The sequence below is a fragment of the Microtus ochrogaster genome, chromosome 15, assembly GCF_000317375.1.
Source record: "Microtus ochrogaster isolate Prairie Vole_2 chromosome 15, MicOch1.0, whole genome shotgun sequence".
NCBI classification, from domain to species: domain Eukaryota; kingdom Metazoa; phylum Chordata; class Mammalia; order Rodentia; family Cricetidae; genus Microtus; species Microtus ochrogaster.
The window spans coordinates 38,459,922-38,484,449 of NC_022017.1; the positions used below are offsets into that span (position 1 = coordinate 38,459,922).

Consider the following 24,528-nt stretch of genomic DNA (forward strand, 5'->3'; position numbering starts at 1 on the left):
AGACAGAAATCTTTAATAAATAAATAAATTTAAAAAATTAAAAAAAAAAAAGAAGAAGTTACTGCCTGCCCATCAGCTGGGAGCATTAGAGCCTTTCACAGATGGAACCTCAGCTAGCCCTAAGGGACTGAAATTAAAATCTACCCTCAGCAAAAGTGGTACTGTTCCATATGGCAGGAGTGTAGTGGATGCTCAGACAACCTCTGGAGTGTTGATTCAAGGCTTGTTTGTAGGTGACGGATATCTACATACAGGAGACATTTTTGTGCAGACACAGGTTAGTAGCATTGTCAACACTGCAAGTGCACAGTAGACTCCTGATCATAGGAGAAACTTGCATTCATGTTGTGTGCACTCTGCTGAGTAATCACTGCTTAGTGGCCCTGTCCCATCTCTTGCTGATGCTGTGTTCCACAAGGCTAAGGCAGGGGTCAAACTGGTCAGCTTCTGGGCAGCGTCTCCCTGGTGCTGCAGCTGCCCTAGCTTTCCTCTAGACCTCCCTTTTCCCCTAAGCCCGTGGAGATGGTGTCCCTGGTAGACACAGCCGAGGAAATCTGAGTAGCAGCCGCTCACCATCTACTCTGGAGCAGGACCTGTGTCCTTCCTAGGTGGAGCAGAGTCCCAGTCCACATTCTTGCCTCTTCCACTCTCCAGTGGGCCACGGTCATGTCAGACTCTCACGGTATCTAGAATGTCTTTCCCTGTATTGGGCTAGATTGATCCTGGAGTCCTTAGTGATCCTGGGACTTGTTTCAAAGACCACACTCTGTTTGCATCTGGGGGTGGAGGTCCCAATGCCTCCTTGTCTGTGCCCTCAGAACACCATCTCTATAGAGTCCCTAATGTGAACCCTAGTGTCATATTCTCCACGTGTTTTTTGCTTTTGTTTTTTGAAACAGTCAATCTCTATGCTTCAGGCTGACCTTGAACCCATCCATGGCAATCGTGCCTCAGCCTTCATGGCATTATAGGTTTGAGCTTTTAACACGTATTTGTCATTGTTCAACTCTTCAGTTTCTCTAGCAATAAAATTAGAACTAGTGCTAGTCATGTGTTATGCATGTAATTCTCATAAAGGTTATGTGACTTAGAAAGTATTGAACAAATGTTACCTACTGTTTGTGACTCTTTCAGCCTGGCATTTTGCCGAACGCGTAGTTCCTAGACTCCCATATGTGTGTCATGGTGCTGTATGTGTCCTTGGCTACTGTAATTCGTGCCACAAACTTGGACTCTTAAGGCAATCAACACCTATTCTCATGGTTCTAAAACAGAGGTTCTCAACCTGTGGGTCTGGACCCCTTGGGATCAAATGACCTTTTCACAGGGGTTCCATATCAGATATATTCATTGCAATTCATAACAGTAGAGAAATTACAATTATGAAGTAACAACAAAAATGATTTTATGGTTGGGGTCACCACAGCATAAGGAGCTATATTAAAGGGTTACAGCATTAGGAAGGTTAAGAAGCACTGTAGAGGCTGCAAGACTGACATCCAGTAGAATCATGTCCTCTCCTAGGGGTCTAGAGAAGGATTCTGTTCCTTGTTTCTCTCCATTTCTGGTGACTGCCTGTAATATGAGGGCCTGCTTGTTGCCCCAGCTGCCTGGCTGGCTTAGCCCTGAAATAATTCATGAAGGGCCGGGCTTGACATGAGGGCCTGGCTGCTTGGTGGTTTCTGTCCCGCCTTGTCCCCCAGCCGTTTAGTCCCAGAGAAAATCACACAGAGAGTCTGCATTAATTATAAACTGATTGGCCCATTAGCTCAGGCTTCTCAGTTAGCTCTTATCACTTATATTAACCCATTATTCTTATCTATGTTAGCCACATGACTTGGTACCTTTCTCAGCAGAGCAGCTCACATCTTCCTTCTTTGGTGGTCTGGGCAGAACTGCGGAGGGAGCTTCCTGCTTCCCAGAATTCTCCTATTCTCATCGCCCCTTCCTGTCTGGTTGACCCGCCTATACTTCCTGCCTGGCATGCCTTCAAGAAAGAGTACAAAGAGTTTGACCTGTAACGCATCTGCTTCACAGGAGGGATCACTAGCTTCCTGGCAGGTGCTCTGTCCATCTTAGACTTTGCATTCAGTAGCGTAGATGACTCTTGCCCACAGACTCCGGGACAGAACATACTGTTTCTTGGGCTTTAAGGCTTCTAGACTAGAAAGGTTGAGGACTTGCCCTGGTTCTTATAGCTGATATGTAGGGAACCAGTGCAGATGAGAGCCTGCACGCCTCACCCTGTCCACACACTGCCTTCTGTTGCATGGGGTGGAGAAGGGCAGAGCGTAAGTCTCTGGCTGTGCCTCCTCGCTGTGCTTGAGAATCAGATGCCTGAAGAAGGCACTCTGTTCGGCAGAAGTAACACAGTCCAGCACATGCCCCTACTCACTGGCCGTGCCTAATCGCCGTATTTGTCTCTTTGTCCCCTGTAGCAGCACACTTCGCCGTGTGGTTCTAGCCTTGTCCAAGCAAGAAAGAACCCTTCCAGGCTTTTTTCCTGCCAGAACTACAGTGTCCACAGTACCAAGAATAGCCTGGGCATCAAGTGACTAAAAGTCCTGCTTGGGTGTTGAATTCAGCCATCTGTCCCATGAGACGTCTCAGGCAGGCTTGTGTTGAGAAAGCAGAGGGGCTAGTAGGCAAGGGCAAGATGTGTGGGAATCCCATGACCTTGGAAGCTGCGTTTCATTAAGCTTCCTCCTTTTTAAATCACTTACTTTAAAACAAACTAATGTATATTTTAATGCATACATATAAGTAATAAGGAAATAAGGACAGAATCTGCCTTAGTGGCCTCCAGGAATCCCCTCTGGCCACTGAGACCTAAAGCCCATGTACTTTTTTTACATCCTGCAGTCAAAGGACCTCCCACAAAAAAATAAATAAAAGATAAAATGGGTTAAATTGTTTTTCTCCTGGAAACGTTTTTACATCTAACACATAATTTTTTTTTAGTACTTTTTGGACTGAGCTTTCACATTCATGCCATAAGATAGGAGGACATCACCCTCAGTTTACAGGCAAGGAAATTGAGGCAGAGATGTTAAATCACTTGCATAAGATCACAGATTGATAACCTCAGAAGTGGCGTTTGAATTCATTTCTGAATTAATGACCCACATCCTGGTTCACTGTTCCAAAAGATTCCTGCAACCTCGTGCTACTCATGACTAGCTGATATTCTCTGCTCTTTCCGCAAAATCTCAGCCCATGGCTTCTCAGCCGGATGGTGAGTAAACCAGAGAATCAACTGTGGTTTCTCCCATTGACTGCCCAGCTTCTGACTCCAGCCTTTTTACTGCCTCTCTGACATACATAGAACTTGTGCGACCTACAAATTCAAGTTGTGTAGCAGGAGACGAAAGGAATAAGCTGCTCCTGTATTCGTGACCCTTCTCTTCTTTTTTAGTACTGTCGTTGGGGATTTGTCCTAAGCCTCACTTCTCCTACCTGCACACTAACCATCCTTTCCCTAGCTATGTGAATCACAGGATTCTTGTCAATCTACCACAGATGGCTTCCCGATCGGATCTGAGAAATCACACTGTGACTGAAGTTGAAGAGTTAGTTAGCCTGCTGGCCTCTTTCTGCAGCAAGGGTCATCAATTATTCTGTTCCAGGTGCTGTGTGGGAGATAGGATGACAGAGGCATGGAAAGAACTACCGTCATTGGGGTACCACTTTGTTGGCTATATCAGCATAGTTCCCACACACTTCATTGGAGCCTGTGGAGAATGATTTCCATCTGTGTCATACTTCCTGCAGACCAGGACTGTGCTCACAACCGTAGCTTATCTTCCAGTGCTCTCTACTGTAGTGGGCACAATTGTCACTCTGATTGTGTGGGCAAGGAGATAGAGGCTTAACAGAATAAGAAGCATCCTCCAGGCTCAATCCACATCACCGGCCCACCTGAAATTCCAAACTGGACTTGTATAGCTCCAAAATCCGTACCCTTAATATCTTCCCAGAAGGAGATGCAGGAATCAAATCAGCCAGGGAGATGTTCTTTAGATGGGCAAGAATTGACTCAGTGTGGGAAGGGACAGATTGTGCAGGTGAAACAAGAGAGGAAAAGTTGCAGAGGCCTACAAACATTTTCTTTGGAGAACAGCAAGTAACTTTGGCCAAAGAGGAGCAGTAAATAAGAACTCTGAACATCCAGGCCTGTAGGCATGGGCCACCACCAGCCTACCCTGATACTCACTGTGTAATGGCAGAGAATGACCACAGGAGAGCCAGGGACCTTCTCTTGCTATTGTCAAGTTCCCTTCTGCATAACTGCGTTAAATAGTCATTTTCTATAAGTGTTTTTGTGTAGAAAGGGAACTGTGGGAACGTCTTCTTCCCCAAGCCTTGTAGTGGCTCACAGAACATGTGGAAGCACAAGGCGTGGTGTCCAGGACTGGAGGCTCAGCATGAAATACGGTGCTAAAGAAATGCTTGCCTTGAAGATCACCACTGAGAGTTACTTGAGAGGTGCCAGGGACGTTCTCAGTTTTCTCAGTTTTCGGCCATGTGCTGCTGGAAACACATCAAAGGTTAAAGAGCATCCAGTCACCATTAAGCAGCAATCAGTTTGAAAGGTAATGGTGGTATCAAAACCAGTATAGTTTGCTTCTTCTTGCCTCATGTCCTGGCATTACAGAACATTCTGCCCAAGAGGTCCAGTTTCGGCTCTGCCAGCCTCTCCTGATGGAACAGTTTTTGTCTGAACTGGCAAGATAGTGGGCGGTTCAGAGTACAGGCTCTAGAGAGGGCCCCTGGCTGTGTATCAGTGCTGATCCTTCGCCTGTTGCTTTCCCCTCTTACAGCCTTGTTTTTCTTCGTGTGTAGATTGAAAGGGATAACTGTGTCTTTTCTCATGGATATGATTACCCACAAATACTTGGCAAATAGCATGCTTGTGTTTAAGTATTCAATTAATGGTAGGTGGTGTTATTTGTGTTACTATCATAGTATCCTAGGGGGTTGTGTAGAGCACACAGCTCTGGTCAGGATTCTTGGCTTCACTGTAGCTATGGAACCTGTAGGAATTCATAAACTTATCTCTCATTTCCTTATCTTTAAAAGAGGGTAAAAATGCCAGTCTCCCATGTAGTGCAGAATGGCAGCTGGCAGAAAAGAACACATTTGAGAGATGTTGTGCTGTGACATGAGACTGATCATGGAGTGGAAAAGAGTTAAGTTACTTCCTCATCCCCTAACTCCTGTAGGAACCCTGAGGCCCAGCTCTGCCGCATACCACATAGCAGTCACAGAAAACCCCCACTCATGTTCTGCCTGTCCTCTGCCCACCTGCACAAAGCACACTTTCATACTCCTGGGCTCTTCTTGTTTGGACACTGCCCCACTAGAAAGTCTCCTGCCTCTGTAAGATGCCGTGTCTTCTCTCACCAGCTCACCTTTTATTCTTCTTGTCCTGCATCCCTGTCTTGTGCATAGCAGGTGCTAAAACGTGTTAATACTGAGTGGGTATTGACTATGCACGTGGCCAGAGTGTAATGGCTGATTGTCAGCAACACACCCACACACGGGCCCTCACTAGTGAGTTGAGTGTGTCGTCCCTGTCTGGTTGGTTACTAGCCTCTTAAATGAACATAATGTTTTATTGATTTTTTTCAGATCCTTAGCCCCTGGACATCAGCAAGTTCCTATGGTCTTAGAAACCTACTGGGAGGCAGGCCACTCAGTGGCATAGTCTCAGGCTAGCAATAAAAATATGAGTCCCAAACCCTGCTTGGTTTTGTTTTAGCACAGGAAGTACATGCTCTTCTGACTGGGGTCTTCTAGTGCTTTCCAGGACCTGTGGAATTCCGCCCATTTGCCAGAGTATCTCTCATGTCCATGTCTGAAGATGTAACTTTTGTCTTTCTTGTAGGTAATGATGTGGGCCCATCATCTTCAAGTAAGACGACAAACAAATTTGAGGGGCTTTCTCAGCAAGCAAGGTGAGCCACCGCCCCTGCCTTCCTCTCCTGTTGTGCTCATAGTTGCTGTGGGCAGAATTACAGACTTGGGCTTTGCTACTCAGTATAGTCACCTGGCAGTACCAGTTAGAAAGATAAATTGGACATCTTTGCTCAGTTCTACATGGCACCTCCCTGCTGGGCCCCAGTGGGGTGCTCTTGCTGGAACAGGCCTTGCTATGTAGACCAGGCTGACCTCAAACTCAGAGAGATCCACCTACCTCTCTGCCTTCCTAATGCTGAGATTAAATTTGTGAACCACTTTGCCTGGCCTATTTCTGACCTTTTAACTGCACAATTTTTTAAATCTAAAGATCTTTTAATATAAGAATGAGACTGGGGTGTGTGTGTGTGTGTGTGTGTGTGTGTGTGTGTGTGTGTGTGTGTGTACGTACGTATGTACGTACGTGTACGTATGTTGAGGGGAAAAGGGTTGTTTTGTCTGTTTGTTTGGTATCTGTTTAGGCTTAAAGCAGTGTTCCCATCTTTCCATCCTTGCTCTGAGGTAGGTACTTGGTAACTTGCCTAAGGATGGAAAGTTGATCTCTTTGCTCTAGAAATTCGTCAGGAAACAGAGAGCCACCTCCACACCTGGGGAAGAGAGAATCAGCTGAGTTTATATTAAAAATGTAAATAAATAGATAAACAAACAAACAAACAAGCTCATTTCTTTCAGAACTGTCAGTTTTAATCTCTTTAACCCGGGGAGCTCAGCCTGTTACCGTGGTCCTATTTCTGAGCACTTCAATGGTGGAGCAGCGTCAAAGTGTGTCTGCATTCCTTCACTCACCTTCAGCCTGCCTTCCTCCTTATTCTTTGTCCTTTAGCTGCAATTGGACAGGTTCTCTGTGGAGAGGGCAGAGTGACACATAAGGAAAGTGCTCACCTATAGTGCTCATAAACAGAATCAGGTTGCTGTGAACTTGACCCAGTTGGCCATTCATCAAATTCTCCCCACTCTCACTCACCCAAAGCATACCAGAAGATGCCCAGGCACTTGCAGCACTGGCCCAGGAGCATCCTGAAAGGACTCTCTGATCCTTTAGACTTGGGCTTTACCAGTGAGCGGGAGTAACTAACGAGTAATGGGAAGCTGTGCTAAGGCAGAACACGAGAAACACGGTCAGGAGTGGACACTGAGTCCTCTCCTCCTCACTCTTTCTTGCACTCTCATGGCTTCCCCTGAACGTGGCTATTCCCTGCCCCCCCAGGATGGGAGGTTGGATTCCCTGCCCCCCAGGATGGGAGGTTGGATTGCCCAAGAGCTGGAGAGAGCAGGATATCTAAGAGCCAGACCAAAAGGGGAACTCATGCACATCCTCTTTCTTTGACTCCCTGTGTGTGGTGGTCAGGTGGACAGAACAAAGAAAGGTCAACCTGCAACGTCAGAGGACAGGGAAAGGGGGCCTGGGGTCGAAAAGGAGTTCTCACAGATAGAGCCCAGGCGCTTGGCTGCGCTTGCTCCTTGAATACAAGGTGTCTCTCAGGTCCTCTGAGGATCATTTCAGACTCTTGTGAAAGGGAAGTAGTGGCTTCCAGCTAGCAGATGTCAGATTTGCTTATTCAAACAACGTGGTGCAGACTTGTTCCAGGGACTTAGGTGTTTCTTCCCCTACTCATTTGCATGTCCTCTAAGGAGGCCATGATCAGGAGAGGACTGGGGACGTACCAGATGATGATGCTCACACTCCAGTCTGCATCTCGGGAAAGGCGGGGGAGATGAGGGCTGCTTGTGGGATGACATGAGCCCAAGTTCTGTGTAGGGCATCAGGGTCACACTGTACAGACTGCCAATAGCTTTCACACAGGATCACCTCCAAACAAAGCTTTAAATGAGGGGCTTTGCCTCACTTTTCCAAGGTCTTATCCATCTGAGCCAGCCAAAACATAGAAACAATACTATAATCTTTTATTAAATTATCTTTTAGGGGATTGGTGGTTGTGCGTGCGTGCGTGCGTGCGTGTGTGCGTGTGTGTGTGATGGAGGAGCAGCATGGTACAGCAGGGCTTGTAGAAGTCAGACAAGTTTTGTGGAGTCAGTTCTGTGCTCCCCACCTCTGTGGGATCTGGAGATCTGACACAGGATGCTTCACTTATCTGGACATACATTTATTCTCTGAGTCACCTCTCTAGCTCTAGGAAAGAAATTTGAGTCTGGGCATAGTGGCATACACCTTTAATTCCAGCACTAAAGGGACATAGGGTGGTAAATATATGAATTTGAGGGCAGCCTGGTCTACATAGTGAGTTCCAGTCCAGACATGACAATATAGTGACACCTGTCTCCAAAAAAGAAAGAAAAGATCCTTAAGGTAATTATGAAATGCCTCTGATGAGTCTGAATCATAGATCACTGTTGAAATGATGGCACTTTTAGATGCTAAACCACTGTTATTTGTTAATCAGCACCAGTTCTGCTAAGACGGCCCTTGGCCCAAGAGTGCTTCCTAAACTACCTCAGAAAGGTAAGATTCCTCCTCTTTGTACTCACATGTTATAGAAGTGTCGCTGTCTGTCCTGGGGACAGAGTGTCGTCCCTTTGGTTCACTGATCTTTCCCAGGTATCTACAATAGTAGAGAGCAGGTGCCTGACAAATATTTGTTAAATGAAGAAAATAGAGTCTAAATCTGTCAATATAGCAAATACTATAGTTCCCTTTTTCAGAAGACACATTGCTGACCCTCAGGTATCATTCTCCCGATCAGAAACCTGACCATTGGCTCTGAGAAACCACCACAGCTGTTCATTCACGAGTCGTGAGACCTTTGGGCAAATGACTCATTAACTTTACCCGCATAGAGTCCTCATCTGTAGTGGGGAGGTTGTGTGAGGACAGGGTGAAGTCATGCTTCAGATGGCCCCTCACAGGGCGGTAGCGAAGGCAGCCTTTCCTGGGATAGCATCTGTCACGCAGAGCAGGGACACCTGTGCCTGGGAAGCACAGGAAACCAGTGTCTACAATGCTGCTGCTTTGCCAAGCAGACACTTGGCTCTTTGACCAACCTTCTCAAATCCTGACCATGCTTTTCATTTATAAAACGAAATTTTCAGCCTCTTCTGCCACACAAATGAGTGCACAGAGACAGCTCTGCTTGCGAGTCATGAAGCCCCTTCTGAAGTTCCTGCTTCATTAGGTCCTTGTGAACGCCTCCAGCCTGCAGGCCTGTGTCAGATCTGGGTAAATGCTCAGAGGAGCTCTGATTGCACCGGGTTATAAGTGCCCATGGTCAGTGTTCACAGTAGAACCCTGTGCCCCAGCCCAGTGCTCCAAGGCCTGCTTCAGTAGAAGGCAAACCAGAGGTTAGTGTAGGGACATCAGGTTGTACCACTCTGTTGAGCTCTTCTGTCAAGTGGTATCCTTTGGGAAGAGACTGTACTCCTCCTGCTTAGGTAGCAGAGTCCCACAAGGCTACTGACTATGGAGTAGAAAGGCTGGCCCACCCGGTCAGTCTGTCTGGGGCAAAGTGGTGGTGATTTTCAAACTCTGCCCAGATTCTTCTCTCTGCTTCTCGTATATTACCACTGAACCCTTCTGCCTGTCTCTTGGCTTACTTCCAGTGGATTCAAACCCAAAGAATTCTTAGTCCTAGTTCACCTGTGGCCGCTGCCCTGTGCCGCTGCCCCGTCTCTTTCACACCTTCTGCATCCTCCTGACCCACTGTTAGTCCAACATGAAAAGCTCTCCCCGACATTCGCTCTCCCCTACTGCACTGTGCTCAGTGACTGGCCCTGTGCTTGTTCTGGTCATGGGAAGCTCTCCCTGACATTCACTCTCCCTTACTACACTGTGTCCAGTAACTGCAGGGCAGAGCCTGCAGGAGGAGTCAGAGTAGCGGTCACTGAGTGCTTGCACATGTGTCACTGTCCCAGTTAACCCTTCACTGTTCAGAAAACGACTGACACAGGGGACAAACGGCTACCTATAATGCCAATTGATATACCAGGAAAATGGACTTAGATTTTCAGGTAGATTCATTAACTATTAGATCTACAATATGATAGGACACTTGGCTTGCTTTATGCAGAACCAAGAGTTATATCCACTGCAGGGCCTTTGACCTGTCTGCTTCCTGTTAATTACTATTGGCTCTTACACCATTGATACAAAAACTAAATGATAATGCTTACCTGGGTACCATTAAACTGGTGGTTATTGATCTAAATATAAACCGGTACCCGTCATTGAGTCAAGGATTCAACCCAGGATACAATTTCAAGGAGAATGTTAAATCCTAAATTAACCTGTGCATCGCCCCCCTCTCCTCCCCCTCCCCAGGACCAAGTAACTTCCTGGGATTCTTGAAATTGTAGTTTTTGAAAAATAGCAACAAAGCCTCATAGGAAAATATGGTGGCCTACAGGCTCTGTTCATATAAGACCACACATGTCTTGGGGCCACTCAGCTGAAAAGTTTGCGAGAGTGGGCCTGACCAAATTCTATCTTGGTCAATATATAAAGTTTTCAGTTAAAAAGCTTGCTCTCTCCTTGCTCCTCTCCTCTGAGGATGCTTTTCTAGACGTACTACTACTGCTTTCTCTGTGTGGCTTCAGGAGCACACACTAAGTACTCAGCTCCCTTACCAAGAAAAGAGCCAGAGTTATAAAACTAGAGCTCCTATATGACCTCAAGGAGACCCGCCTAATAACAATAATAATGTCACTCCTGTGGAATTCTGATAGCCGTCATGTCCTCACAGTAAATTTTTTGCATCAACTAAGTTGTGTCATCCTCATGATCACCCTTTGAGATGAGAGTTTTAGTGGTGAGGAAGTTGAAATTCAGAGAGGTTGTGCAATTTGGCCAAGGTCACACAGTGACATTGTGTCTTAGTTATTGTTCTATTGCTCTTGAAGAGACACCATGACCAAGGTAACTCATAGAAAACAATTGTTGCCTTGGTTGCAGTTTTAGAGGGTTAACCCATAATCATCGTAGCAGGAAGCAGACAGGCATGGCGCTGGAGTAATGGCGCTGGAGTAATGGCTGAGAGCTATATACAATCCTGATTCCTAGGCAGCAGGCAGAGAAGGAAAAAGTGAGCCTAGTGTGGGCTTTTGAAACTGCAAAGCCCACCCCCAGTGGCACACCTCCTCCAACAAAGGCCACAACTCCTAAACCTTCTTAAACAGTTCCAATAACTGGGGACCAAGCACTCTAACATATGAGCATATGGGGGCCGTCCTCATTGAGAGCACCACACACAGAAGTGGGTGAGCGAGAGTGTTGCACGTGCTCGTTACAAGGATGACTGTAGGCAGGGGCATTTTCCTGATTTGGAGTAGAGCACAGTTCTTAGAGAACAGGAGGGTTGATGTAGAAACTCCCAAGCATATTAAGTGAGCTGTTTGTGTGTGTTGTGACATGTTCATCAGTCCATGCCCGCGTCGCCAGATTTTAACAGGGTGCCATGATGGTAGGTGGGCAACAGAAGAACCTCTTGCCAGTACTGAGTAAGTCCTGTAAAACGAGGGGCAATAGGTAAGGCTATTAAATTGATTGGACTGTCCCTTCAAAAGTGATTTTGTACTTTAGTCTAATATACTTGTACATAACATGGCAAATGGTTTTGCTAAAATAGCATATTTAAAAAGTTATACCTATAGAAACCTCTAGGAGAAACATATGTAAAGATATTTAAATGACTAAGTTTTGTGGTAGATTGACATCCAGGAAAGTTTTCTCTTTTTGCAAAATCATATTATATGTTCTTAGAATTCTGGATGGATATGGTCATCTTGCACTGACTCAATGGAAGCCCAGAGCTGTAAGTTGCAATGTAGATGCTTTCCTGGCTTCCAACTTTATTCCTGTGTGAGTGAGACTTTGGGCTTGCTCATCACCAGTTCTCACAGCAGGTCAATGCCTTTTCTTGCTTTTGCCAAGACCCAAGACAAGGTTTCTCTGTGTAACCCTGGCTGTCCTGGGACTAGCTCTGTAGAGCAGGCCAGCCTCTGTCTCTTGAGTGTTGGGATTAAAGGAGTACATCACCATCACCCAGCCGGGGAAGTGCTCTTGTTAGTGTTTGGCCTTTTTCCATGACTGTGACACCTTCCACCTTTATTCCATCTGTGCCGTGACCTCCTCTCGTTGTCCTTTCCCACAGTGGCACTAAGGAAGACAGAAACCAGCCATCATCTCTCCCTCGACAAAGCCAACATTCCACCTGAGGTTTTTCAGAAATCGTCACAGTTGACAGAGTTACCCCAAAAGCCACCACCTGGAGACCTACCCCCGAAGCCCATGGAACTGGCCCCTAAACCCCAAATTGGAGAATTGCCACCTAAGCCTGGAGAACTGCCCCCCAAGCCCCAATTAGGTGACCTTCCCCCTAAGCCACAGCTCTCAGACTTACCTCCCAAACCGCAGATGAAGGATCTGCCCCCCAAGCCACAGCTGGGGGACCTGATGGCAAAGTCCCAGGCTAGCGAAGTCTCATCCAAGGTGCAGCCACCCTCAGAGGTCACACAGAAGTCACACACGGGAGATCTCTCCCCAAACGTGCAGACCAGAGATGCCATCCAGAAGCAAGCGTCTGAGGACTCCAATGACCTCACCCCCACGCTGCCGGAGACACCTGTACCACTGCCGAGAAAAATCAATACGGTGGGTGAAAAGCAGTGTCCTCCTCCTCTGGTGAGGCCCAGTGCGCTCTTCCTTTCATGTGCTGGGAGCATGACCTAGAGCTGTGTGTGTGTGTGTGCTCTGTACTCTGCCACTGAGCAGCATCCGCAGACTGTCGCAGTTCCGGAAGGTGGTGATAAGAGGTGTGCCCAGCTGTACTTAGTAAGAGAGCCGTGGCCCATACTCTCTCTCCCACACATTGAAGCCTTTGTGAGGGTATGGAGCCTGATGACCACAGACACCACCTTTGGATCCCAACTGGCACGCTGTGGTACCCCGCTTCAGTGTCTGGTGCGGCTGCCAGCTAGCAGTGCACTTGCCTTCTCTGAGCCTGATTCCTGGGGGGCAAGAAGACCCCATATGGTACTGGGCTCAGAGGCACCAGTACAGTGACCCTTGAGTAGGACACAGTGGACACATCGCAAGCCCTCAGCTACTGTGTCTCTGATTCAGAAGCCTTGAGGGTTGAACTTCACCACCCTAGGATGAGTCTCCATCCCTTCTCACTGTCTCTTCCAACCAGAACCAGAGGGAAAGCCCAGGAAAGCCTCACAGATGGGGTTTTGTAGTGATCTTATCTTTCCATCATTTCTTGCAATGTGTCCCAACTTTAGCTTTATATAAAAGTGTCTTTTTCAAGACCCCCCAATCTTTATGTAACATTCAAAAATAAAAGGTGTAACACAGTACCCGTACACCCCAGATTAAGGTAGAGAACCAAAACTCTCTGTCTCTGCTATCTCTGGTGCTGTATGTCAACACTAAGGTAAAAGTGACCCTTCCATGGATTTGAGCCCACCATTGTCTGTGTGCCCTGCTTCCAGCCTTCCTCAGCTCTACGGACAGATTCACTGGTCTCTTGATGTGCACAGAACCCCAGTTCACGCTGCCTGCCTTAGTGACGGTGTCTCACTTATTCCTCGCCATTATAAGTTAACACATCGCAGGCCCTCTCCGTCTCTCAGCTGTGATAACAATCTGCTCCTATGGGTCTGCTCAGCCTTCCAACCTCACCAGCACATGTACCCCAATCACTCCCCCAGGAGCTCAGGAAGGAGCTGGGATCATCAGGAAAGCCAGAGAGAAGCAAAGGACAGAGGGAATGACATGAGGCCCAGAGCCATGGTTTGGTGGTTGGGAGCCCTGGCTGTTCTTCCAGAAGACCCAGGTTCAGTTCCCAGCACCCACATAGCAGCTCATGACTGCCTGTAACTCCAAGGATCCAACACCTTCACACAGACAACACCTTCACACAGACATAAATGCAGGCAAAACACAATGGGCATGAAATAAAATAAAAAGGTAGTTTTCTGTTTCTACTGCTAGTAATCTAATTAACTGGGTGCTTAAAGTATTCCTTAGAAGGTGCTGTTTACACCTTCCTGTCTTCAGAGAACTGAAGTCCAGCCAATAAAAATCCTGGTCAGAACCATAACTGTTTAGACTCAAGCTGTTCTCTGGGTTCCCCTGATGTGTCCTGACCCATTTTGCATGAGACCCTAGGAAATCCATCTGTGCTGCACATTCGGCATGCAGAAGATGCACATCTTAGGCATTTTATAGCTTCTGCTGTCGTTTCTCTGCAAGCTGATGCTGTGGGGTGGAGCACAGCAGAGGAAGGACAGATCTCTTCATGCATTTTGGGAAAGCTGAATTGTGATCACTGCCTGCGTTGGTTGCCCTCGCCAAAAGCTCCCTGCTGGTGCTAGCTGGAGGAGGAACTGCCATTCCTGAGAATGCACAGTTGCCCAGGAAGCATGTCAATCTTTGACACACGTGCAATGCATGCGCTCACATGAGAAATACCAACACTTGAGAAACTCAAGTCTGGGCAAGGAGAAATCACCTGCCTGGGTTCTCCCACGTGTGAAGGGCTGTTCTGTTTTCCCCCTTCTTCATTTGCTCCCCGCTCAAACCTGCTGTCTTTATTCCAGGGAAAAAATAAAGTGAGGCGCGTGAAGACCATTTATGACTGCCAGGCAGACAACGACGACGAGCTCACGTTCATCGAGGGAGAGGTGATCGTCGTAACGGGGGAAGAGGACCAGGAGTGGTGGGTATGTACCCGTGTCTGCCTGTCCCTTCGTCCATCCCTCCTCCACTCTCCACTCCAGAGGCGGGGGTGAGGGTCCTGCTAGGCACATAAGTCACCCCATGGCCGTTCACATTGCCCTTCTGTCACTAAGGCTGTGCTATAAAAAGCCAGAGTTACTTTGAAAATGGGCCAGGCACCCATGACTGGAGTGCTTTGCTTGAGCAGGGTGAGCGGGGGCGGGGGGCAGGGGGTCCTTAGAGGTGCTTCCTGGGCCAGTGTCTTTGTTAGCAGAGCCAGGCCTGCTCCCAGTGTGTGCCACCAGCGTAGGACAGTGACTTCGAGTCTGAAGTCCCCCAGTGGTGTCAGTCACTAGCCCTGTGGACTTGAATCAGGCTCATCCCATCTGTAGACCTGTTCCCTCTGAGGGAACCAGATCGGGACAGAGACCTACTTTACAAGTCTATCTAGATCTCACCCTGTTGTCTGTTACTGCTACCACATAGGGTCTGGAGGTGATCATAGCACTGCTAGGAAACCAGTGATTCCAACTGAGACTCCTGGGAGTAAAGGGACATTTTTATGATAGTTCAGTAGCATGCCCAGGGAGATTCTATGAGCCACCAACCCAACACGCATCCCAGTTAAAGAGGTTAAAATTCTAATCCTGGTATGTAATTCATGCAACCCTTCTGAGCACAGAGAGAGGTAGACCGTACTCAGGGGAGACTGGTATCATGGAGGCCTGGGCACAGCACACTCCTACAGGTACTCGAGGGAAGGAACGGGAAAGGTGGCCTGTCCCGGCTGCTTCTGCCTAGCTCGCTAGTGCACCCTTCTCTGGATGCGGTAAGCTTCCACAGCCAGTGCACATGCTCTTGCTGTTCTCTCTGTACAGAGCCCACAGCAGGACGCTTTTCAGTGCAATTAACATTGATCTCATTGAGGTCATAAGGGAAGTTTTGTAACCATGGCTTGCAGATCTGTGCTGCAAATGGTAAAACTGCCATAGGCCACTATCCGTCTCAACGCTGACACATCTGTAGTAGCCAGAAGCTCTTCTGGGTCCAGTCCTTCTTTTTTTAATCTTAATTACACAAGTCTTTTTTTTTTTTTATTTTACTTTACCAATTTTTTTCTTTTACCAAATTTTGTAAGTAAGAAAGGGGCTTGTCAAGGTTTGTCTGGGCTTCCTCGTGGCGTGTCTGCTCATCATAGCATCAAGCATAGACATAGAACCCGAGCCCTGCAGAGTGATGACCACTGCAAGGCTGGCCTTTGCTCTTTCGGGGCTGTTGCCTCACTGTGTTATATAATCAGCACTGTGTGGTTCACCGAAGAGTGGAGGGGCGAGCTTGCTGCCACCTCCTGTCTAACTGCTCCTTTCTTCCTGCAGATTGGGCACATCGAAGGACAGCCTGAAAGGAAGGGTGTCTTTCCAGTGTCCTTCGTTCACATCCTGTCTGACTAGCAAAAAGCAGAACCTTCTGTCCGTCCACACCCTTCATGCCAGACCGCTGCCTCCATGTAATCTTGTATACAACGTGTATATAGCTGCTGTTACAGACCAAGAACTCATGGAAGGGCCACTCAGGAGGGGAATATAGTATGAATTGTAAATATCCTGTGGTCTTCGGCCTTCACCAGTATTAGGGTAGCCTCGGGAACTGGTGCACCTTACTGGTTTGCCAAAGCCATCGTTGGCATCTAGCACTTACATCTCTCTCCCTCTGTGCTGTTTATGAGCAAACAAAAAGCAGGAGTATAGGAACTGCTGGTTTTCCAGGTGAAGAGTCTCCAGCAGCTGTTGAAGGGTGCAGAACTGACTCCTCCTAACAATGCAGTATTCTCAATGGCGTTACTGAACATGCAACATTGGCAGAGGTGGGTTCTGTGCTCCAGGCAGAACTTTAAGTTAGCCCCCTGGCCTGCAGCCTGTAGTTATCTGTGTACACAGTTTACAGCTACAAAGACCTACTTTGGTATTTATTACAGAAAAGTGCTCAGTTAAATGTGTTACTCCTTCAGCAAATAGTCACTGACACAAAGTCCTCTGCAGCATTTTACGGTGTACGCAGCCTCGTGCAAGGTTAGGTGAGCGGATGTGTACATCTTATGGCGAGTGCCCACCCCTGAGATATTACCTCATTATGCGAAAATAACATATCCTTCATGACTATTTTGACAAAAGCTTAAAACCACGTCTGATGAAGTTCAACTTTCAGGAACCAAGGACTGCCAGAAAATATCCACCTCTACGTTATGCATGCATCTAGAAGCTTACCCGAATTCTGCCTTTTATAAAGGAACAAACAGTATGAAGAAGTGAACTGTACATTTTTAAACTTGATTGCCATTAAAGCAGAAGTTACAAGGTTGCAACAATACTTGTTTCTGGTCACTCATTTGGCCTTCTCCAGAGTGTTTGCACATCGCCTTGGCGCAGCACCCCCCTCAACCGTTCTGAAGCGTCCAAAGTGTCAGTTTGAAATGATTTTCTTCATTTTGTTCTCTATTAAACCTTTACTATTCAAGATGAAATATTGTCAAGTCGGTCTTTGAGTTTTCTAATGCAGAATCCAGGTGCTGACACCAACCTTCCCTTTTTCTCCTCCTTCCAATTCTCGTCTCTAGACTCCAGTTACAGGTTAACTTTCTCATCGTAAACTTACCCCGTAGACATGTGCCCTTCAAGTCAGTCTATAACCGAGCTGTGGGACGCTGCTATGAATTGCACTGTGATAAAGCTCTCTGCAAGCCATCTCTGTCTGTCTGTCTGTCTGTCTGTCTGTCTCTGGTCTCTTGTTGCTTGTGTTTTCCTTTGTTTCGTTTTTTTCCCCCTCAGCCCATTCATCGCGTTGCATTTCCATGTCCGGCTTCAGTCTGGATTTGGGGTGAGAATGCAGTGGTTGTTTGTCCTCCTGGGTCCAGGACTGTTCTGATTCCAAGGTGTGTTGTGCTTCTGGACTTACGTTTGCTTGAGTTGCTGGTCTGACCACGGCACAGAAGACAAAATACTTTTTAGCAGATAATCTCGGCAATGAATGAGAAACATTGATTTCACAGAAGCACGGTTCCCATGAAGCTTGTGGGAAGAGCCCTCTCATGGCCACCGTGCTCAGAGAATACTAATTTAGTTCTGCTTAAATGGTTACCGTGAGAACTCTGAATAGCCACCCAAGAAATAAATCAAACCTTGCATGACAGACCTTCAAACACTCTACCAGCTGTCACTGGAAACTGATCTTAAGCAGTTGCTTCCATAGTGTCTGGGCATCTGTGCATCTCCACATCGAACCAAGAGCAAAAGGTGCCAGTCAGCATGCTAGTATGCAGCCAGCAACGCCAGCAACCTTGTTTTAGAGGCCATAATGGTTTTAGGAATGTGGCGGTTGCCCAGTGTCCCAGTGTGTTCATCATTCTTAAGATGCATTTGAAGTTACATTCAGAAGGTCTAAGCGGTTTTCTGCTGACTTGAACATAAGCTGGTTTTTAAACAAGCTCTGTCTCTAAAATGCCAGAGAGTTAATGATGTCCTCTTCTGCTACAGGAACTCACACAAATGTATGTTTCTTTTCTGGTTTTTGTTTGTCTCCCATCAAGATTTTGAGTTTTCTCTACTCCATTGTGCTGTGGGACATAGGAAAACTAGGTAGACATTCCTTTGGCAATCTTGTTAAGTTTAAATCTGACCTTGTTCTGGAACCTTGATGAGCCACCATCTGCAATTTTGTACATGACATAATATTTTGAAGGTATGGAACCATAAGAAAGAAAGCAAATTCATTCCTTTTTTTTCCCTTAGAAAGGAAAATTATGTCTGCAAACAATGTGTCTTATTTTCCTGTTGGACAGCAATTGTTATTTATTTTTTTTTATTGCCTACAATTTGGACATGGTATATAGGAGCCCTGCTGTGCCTGCCTCTAGTTAAAGCCCACATTCTTACCTGGGAGCCACCACCAAGCGTCAGTACACTTTTCATTTCACATGTATTTAATGTGGGAGTTTCTCAGTACTGTATGTGTTCATTTCTACTTTTTTAATATTTAAAATTGCTTTTAAATAAACGTATTCTCAGTTGATCCCAAGCATCTGAAATCAGGCCATTTTGTGAGATGTCCGCCACTTTGTTGACTGGGAAAAATGATGTGGTTTGGGGGTGGAGATGGGTAGCTTAGTTTTCCTGGGCCACAGCTCACTCTAGGTACATGGTAGCATGTAACCTTCCAGGCTCACTTGAGTCCCCTCCCACCCCCACCTCCTGTGAACTTTTTATGGGAAGACAAACATCTGTTCACCCTAGATACGGCACTAATGGCCGACCAAACAGTTCCTCCACATCTAGCTTGACGAATCGGTGTGTTTAATTGGAGCCCCTTAAAGGAGTTTCTGTGAGGGATTACTTCCAGGAACACGGGAGACTTGGGCAGCTGCACTGCTAAGAACTGCAGCACCTTGTATCAGGGAGGGGAGGGACTTTGTGAGTCCTTCATCCTCCTCTGTGATGAATGCAAAGGGTAGCCTGTGGTTGACCTTGCAGGTAGTCACAACTGTTGAACATTCATGCCTAGAGAACATGGTACACCATTCCTTCACTCTGTCCCTTTCCCTTCCCTGTGGGTAGGACCATACGTTAATGTGCTGAGTGCCGCATCTGCCTGTCCTGCTGGACTGTAACTCCTGATGCAGACAGACAGTTGTGTCGACCAAACGGATGCTCTCTGCAGCATCTACTGTGCCCTGCGTGAGCCCAAGGGGTCTGGAAGTGAGGTGCAGGGAAATGCATACAGGGTTGGAGATTCATGGCTGGAAAAATACATGGCGTCAGGAGTCCACACAAGTGGTTCTGGCTCTGAGGCTAATTTACTGTAGTCAGGAGGCTTCATGACACAGTTCTAGTCAAAGAGACACTGGTACGAGCACACTAAAGCCTCAGCAAAAAGATACCACAGCGTTCTTTCTTGTCTGTCACAAGCAAGACAAATGTCATGAGCCCAAGGATAACATCTCCGTCAGGGAAGGCTGTGGTTTTTCCATCGGGATGTTTTCGGAAAAGAAAAACAGTAACCGGCACACTCCAGGATCAAGGACAGCCAGCTTATCTTGTGATTGATGCAGTCCCCCGTTGGTTGCGTGTGGCTTCGGTCCTGTGACACACAAACCTAACGTCTGACCTCTGGAGAGCAGCCAGCCGTGTCTGAAAGAATGGTGTAGAAACTGGAGGGTCACTGGGGTCATGCCCCGGTTCACTGAGTGCTTCGTACGATAGCCCATATTCCTTCGCGCGTGCACAGCCTTCCAGGTGAGCTTCATTAGACACGGCTGGAGTGATCACCTCCTGGTCACATAGCATGATGAATCGCAGTGCCCATGACCTTAACAGTCTTGTCCCTCTCCGCCTGCCCTTGTCTTTTTCTGCTCTAAGCCTGTGCCCATTCACCACCATTTAAAAGACCTATGGGTGCAATGACAGCTCCATGTTCTCCCTGCAACACTCACAGGCCACGAAGAATTCAGGTAAATGACATTGTAGGCTCAGGTACAAGGGGACTGGCCACAAGGAGGTGGCCCGTTCTAAAGGCCTTGACGGATTCAACTCAGAGGCTTCAGGGTTTGAGCAGCAAGTACAGGTCGGAGACAGACAGGGTCTGACTCTAGGGTCTTCTTCCCACTCCCAAGCCCTGCCTTCTCTTGCAGGAGGCCCCCGTTCTGCTGCTGGCTGGCCTGTGCTGCGGCTTGGTGCTGGGTGGGCCCCGTGCAAAGGAGCTGTGTTGTGAGGCTGAGTTCTCAGTACCGTGAAGGGAACTCTGTTCTCCATTTGCAGATGGCACTGCTGTTCATGGGTTAAAAAGGTAACTTTAATAAGAGGGAACCATTATGGGGTTAGAAAGAAACCTGGCTCTAGAGAAATTCCTAGGGACCCACAAGGATGACCCCAGCTTAAGACCCTAAGCAATAGAGGCCAGGGTGCCCGAACTTGCCTTGCCCTGTAGTCAGACTGATGAATACCTTAAATATTACCATAGATCCAGCAACTAATGGAAACAGAGACAGAGACCTGCATTGGAGCACTAGGCTGAGCTCCCAATGTCTAGTTGAAGAGCAGGAGGAGTGAGAATATGAGCAAAGAGGTCAAGACCATGATGGGTTCACCCACTGAAAACACTTTATCTGAGCTAACGGGAGCTCACCAACTCCAGCCGGACTGGGAAGGAACAAGCATAGGACCAAACTAGTCCCTCTGAATGTGGTTGATAATTGCATGGCTGGGGCAGACTAAAGGGGCCACTGGCAGTGGCACCAGGATTTATCCCTACTGTTTGTACTGGCTTTTTGGGAACCTGTTCTCTTTGGATGGATACCTTGCCCAGCCTAGATACAGTAGGAGAGATGGCCTTGGACCTTCCCTAAAGCACTGTTCCTTACCCTCTCTGAGGAATGGGTGGAGGGTAAGGTAGGGAGGGTATGGGGAGGGGAGGGAGTGGGAACTTAGATTGGTATGTATAATGAAAAGATATAGTTTGTTTTCTTTTTTAAATAAGAGAAGAAGAAGAACAACAACAACAACAAGAGTCAAGCCATTTCTGGTGCTGGAGGCCAGATTTCAACCTAGGGAACTTTCGCTCCTGGTCAGAAGTAAGAAGCTGAGTAAAAACAGGCATGCCCTAGCCGTCCAGCAGCTAGCCACCAAGGGAGTGTGAACCAGGAAAGAGTGAACCAGGGGGTTTCCATTTCAGGGCAGCAATCATACTTGCCAGAAGGGCCCTACAGACAGGGAGCAGTTTTGGGTAATACACACTTAAGTCAGCAGTAGCATCCTGAAACGGAGAACAGAACAGAACCAAGGAGGCAGGGGAGAACTGTGCAGCTGCGCGAGACCCTGAAACGTGCAAGCTCCCGAAAACAGGAGTTAAAGCTCAGACAAACACAGCTGTTTGCACAAATCTTACCACACCACAAACCTTAGCCGGACGCTGTGAAGGCTTTCTGCTTCTGCCAGGGGAGATGCCTTTGCTGGGGTTCAGATGCCGCCTTGCCGTTCTGAGCAGGACAAATGTGCCACCTACACCATGGCGTTACACTAGGGTTGGACTCTGCTCTCTTTGGTCTCCTCAAGAGAGAAGTAGCTTCCTGGAAACTGAGTCCCAGAAACCAGCATTTTAAACCCAAACATCGGGTTGAGGTCCTCGTACCACCGGTACTGTCACTAAAAGGGAGGTGGTCTGGAGTCCCGTACAGGGCCCTGACAGGGACCTGCTTCCGGCTGTGACTTGCTCCATAGTAAGGTGCACAGAAAAGGTTGAAGACATCATGTTTGGCAGACCCAGTTCATCCCACCCCCTGCCACATACCCGCAAATGTGCCAACAAACATTACTGAGAAGCCAGCAGAGGTTGCTTAAGCCCCTGGGAGTCTCACGTTTCCTTTGATTATTATGTAGTGTTTCCTGGCTTGCAGCTAAGCACCCAGCTCAGAGAAGCTGGAAGAATGTTGTCCAGAGCTACTCACTGGCAGCCTCTCTCCCCTTTCAGTCAGGAAAAACCCTGGGACTCCCTGTCACCCGCAGGGCATCTTCTGGCCAGCCCACTGTGGCAGTTTATGGCCTGGATGGACCATTTGTAATGTTGCCACTTAGGCCCTGAAGGGTCAGAATCCAGAGGTTCAGGGTTCCCTCTCTGGTTTTTGTTTTAGGGTTTCCATTTTTATGAGGAGAGGCTGTTTGAGACAGGGCTGACCCGGAACTCACTGTGTAAACCTGGCTGATCTCAAACTTCTGGTGATCACACACCCTGAGTTCAAGGGTTACAAGACCTGGGAATCCAAACCAAAAACAAACAAACAAAAACATAAGAAAGCAAACAACATAAAAAAAAACACCTTGAGCTCTGATCCTTACTAATTCTTAACCTCTCTAAGCTCCTAAGTGCAAACAGAAGAACAGTAAGTGGCTTTGGAACTGAACTATGTTTCCCAAATGAACACAGGAAATGGGAAGAATTTTCCTCACCATCCTTGGTGACAAGTAAGAAATTAGGGAAAAGAATCTACTGAGTGCTGGACATGCAGTCGATGGTCACTTGGCAGCCCTCAAGTAACAGAGCACACGCTACGGTCAGTAGCTAGAAGGGATCCTGCAACAACGCTGAGAACACTGAGTTAGAGCCTCGCGTCTGCTGATCCAGCTCTGTCCTGATGCCTTCTCTAGCTAAATGTCTGCAGAGCCCTCAGGGGAGGACTTGTTTGCCCCAAGTCCCCAACTGTTCATGCATGAGTCACAACCTTGACACTGACTAGCAATTGGGCTTCCCATAGAATTAACTCGCTAGGATGGTCACAGAACTCAAAGTCATTACCAGGTTTGGTTTGGTTTTATTTTTGTTTGTTTGTTTTGCATAGGGTTTCTTTTTGTAGCTGTGGCTGTCCTGGAACTCACTTTATAGGTCAGGCTGGCCTTGAACTCACATAGATCCCCCTGTCTCTGGCTCTCTAAACCAAAGTTGTGCCTGGCTCACCAGGTTGTAATAGAGGACATGGCACAGAAATGAGCAGGAGATACGTGTAGAAAGGCAGGAGGCTAGGAAGCAGGGCTTCTAACCCACCCTCCAGGAACTACCAGGGACTCAGTTTCCCTCCTGGACGCTCTGTCCCATTGGGATTTGGGGGAGGCTTTGTTCTGTGGACAGGCTGGTTCTGAAGGCTCACCTTCAGACCTCTGTCCTCTTGGCTGGCTGGAGCATAGCACTAACGAATCAGAACCCTTTTCTCTTGCCTTGGTCTTTCCAATAGTCTGCCTTCAGAGCCAGCAACCACCAGTCAGGCATCAGCATACAAAATGACACTGTCGCTCTTGAGGCTCCAAGGAATTCAGAAGTTGTGTACCAGGAAGCAGGAGAAAGACCTGTACGTACATTTCAGAATCTGTCAGGGTCACTCTTTTCTAAAGGGGGTAAAGGAGCGGCACATAGCTGCTCCCCTTTTCAGAAGCCTGTGGAGCCCTCTCACCCCCAGAAAGGTCAATGCCAGGGAACCCTGCTGCAGTTGGCTCTGCACACTCAGGCTGCATACTGCTGACTCCCACCCAGAAGCAGGCGGCCGGACAATGGACCTCTTATGGAGCCCTAAGCTGCAGAACAAAGATGCAAAGGGCACATTGTCTGAATGTGCTAGCCTAGTTCCTGCTCAGCTGAAGTCACTTAGGCCACAGGCAGCACAGTGGCATAGGCCTGTCATCCCAGCTACCAGGGAGGCTCAGACAGGAAGCCTTTGAGTTCGAGACCAGCCTGGGCAACAGACACACTTCAGCTACTAGGACTCAACCTCCAGACACCAATCAACTGCTGCTCTCTGATGCTTTTTTCACGGCTATGCCAGTCTAAGAAAGGACCAGCAGATATGCCCAGGCTAGCTCTTCCCAACCTGTCTCTGTAGCCTCTGCTTTCCTCTCCACCCACCCTTGTCTGTACCACGGTAGAAGATGCTAGTGTCTGTAGGATGTATTCAGTAATGAGGATAAACATTCTAGACTAGACAGAGGCTGCATAGGGTAAAGCACCTGTCACAGCAACCTGACCCCCCAGGGCCCCTGGAAAAGCTGGATGCAGAGGTGTGTGTATCTACAGTCCCAGGATACCCCTACAGAGAGCTGGAAATGGGAGACTGGGGAGCCAGAAACTCATAGGGAAGCTATGGCAGCAACCTGACCACCCAGGGCCCCTGTAAAAGCTGGATGTAGGGATGTGCATATCTACAGTCCCAGGATACCCCTACAGGGAGCTGATAATGAGAAACTGGGGAGCCAGAAGCTCACAGGGCAGCTAGACCGAAATGGAAAGCAGTAACTAAGAAATCCTGTCTCAAGGTAGAGAGTTTGCACTGACACCCGAGGTCCTCTGAC

At 47.7% G+C, this 24,528-nt stretch overlaps 1 protein-coding gene across 9 annotated transcripts in view; it reads left to right on the forward strand.

The window, feature by feature from the left end:
• Asap1 (ArfGAP with SH3 domain, ankyrin repeat and PH domain 1) overlaps nt 1–18,713 on the forward strand; it is a 287,931-nt gene extending 269,218 nt beyond the window's left edge. For all 9 annotated transcript variants that reach the window (XM_026782793.1, XM_026782794.1, XM_026782796.1 and 6 more), the window contains 5 exons: nt 5,888–5,957; nt 8,382–8,440; nt 12,081–12,580; nt 14,533–14,655; nt 16,027–18,713. In XM_026782793.1, coding sequence (XP_026638594.1) covers nt 5,888–5,957; nt 8,382–8,440; nt 12,081–12,580; nt 14,533–14,655; nt 16,027–16,101 — 827 coding nt within the window. In that variant the 3' untranslated portion in view covers nt 16,102–18,713. The remainder of the gene's footprint in view (nt 1–5,887; nt 5,958–8,381; nt 8,441–12,080; nt 12,581–14,532; nt 14,656–16,026) is intronic.
• Nucleotides 18,714–24,528: the final 5,815 nt, after the last annotated feature.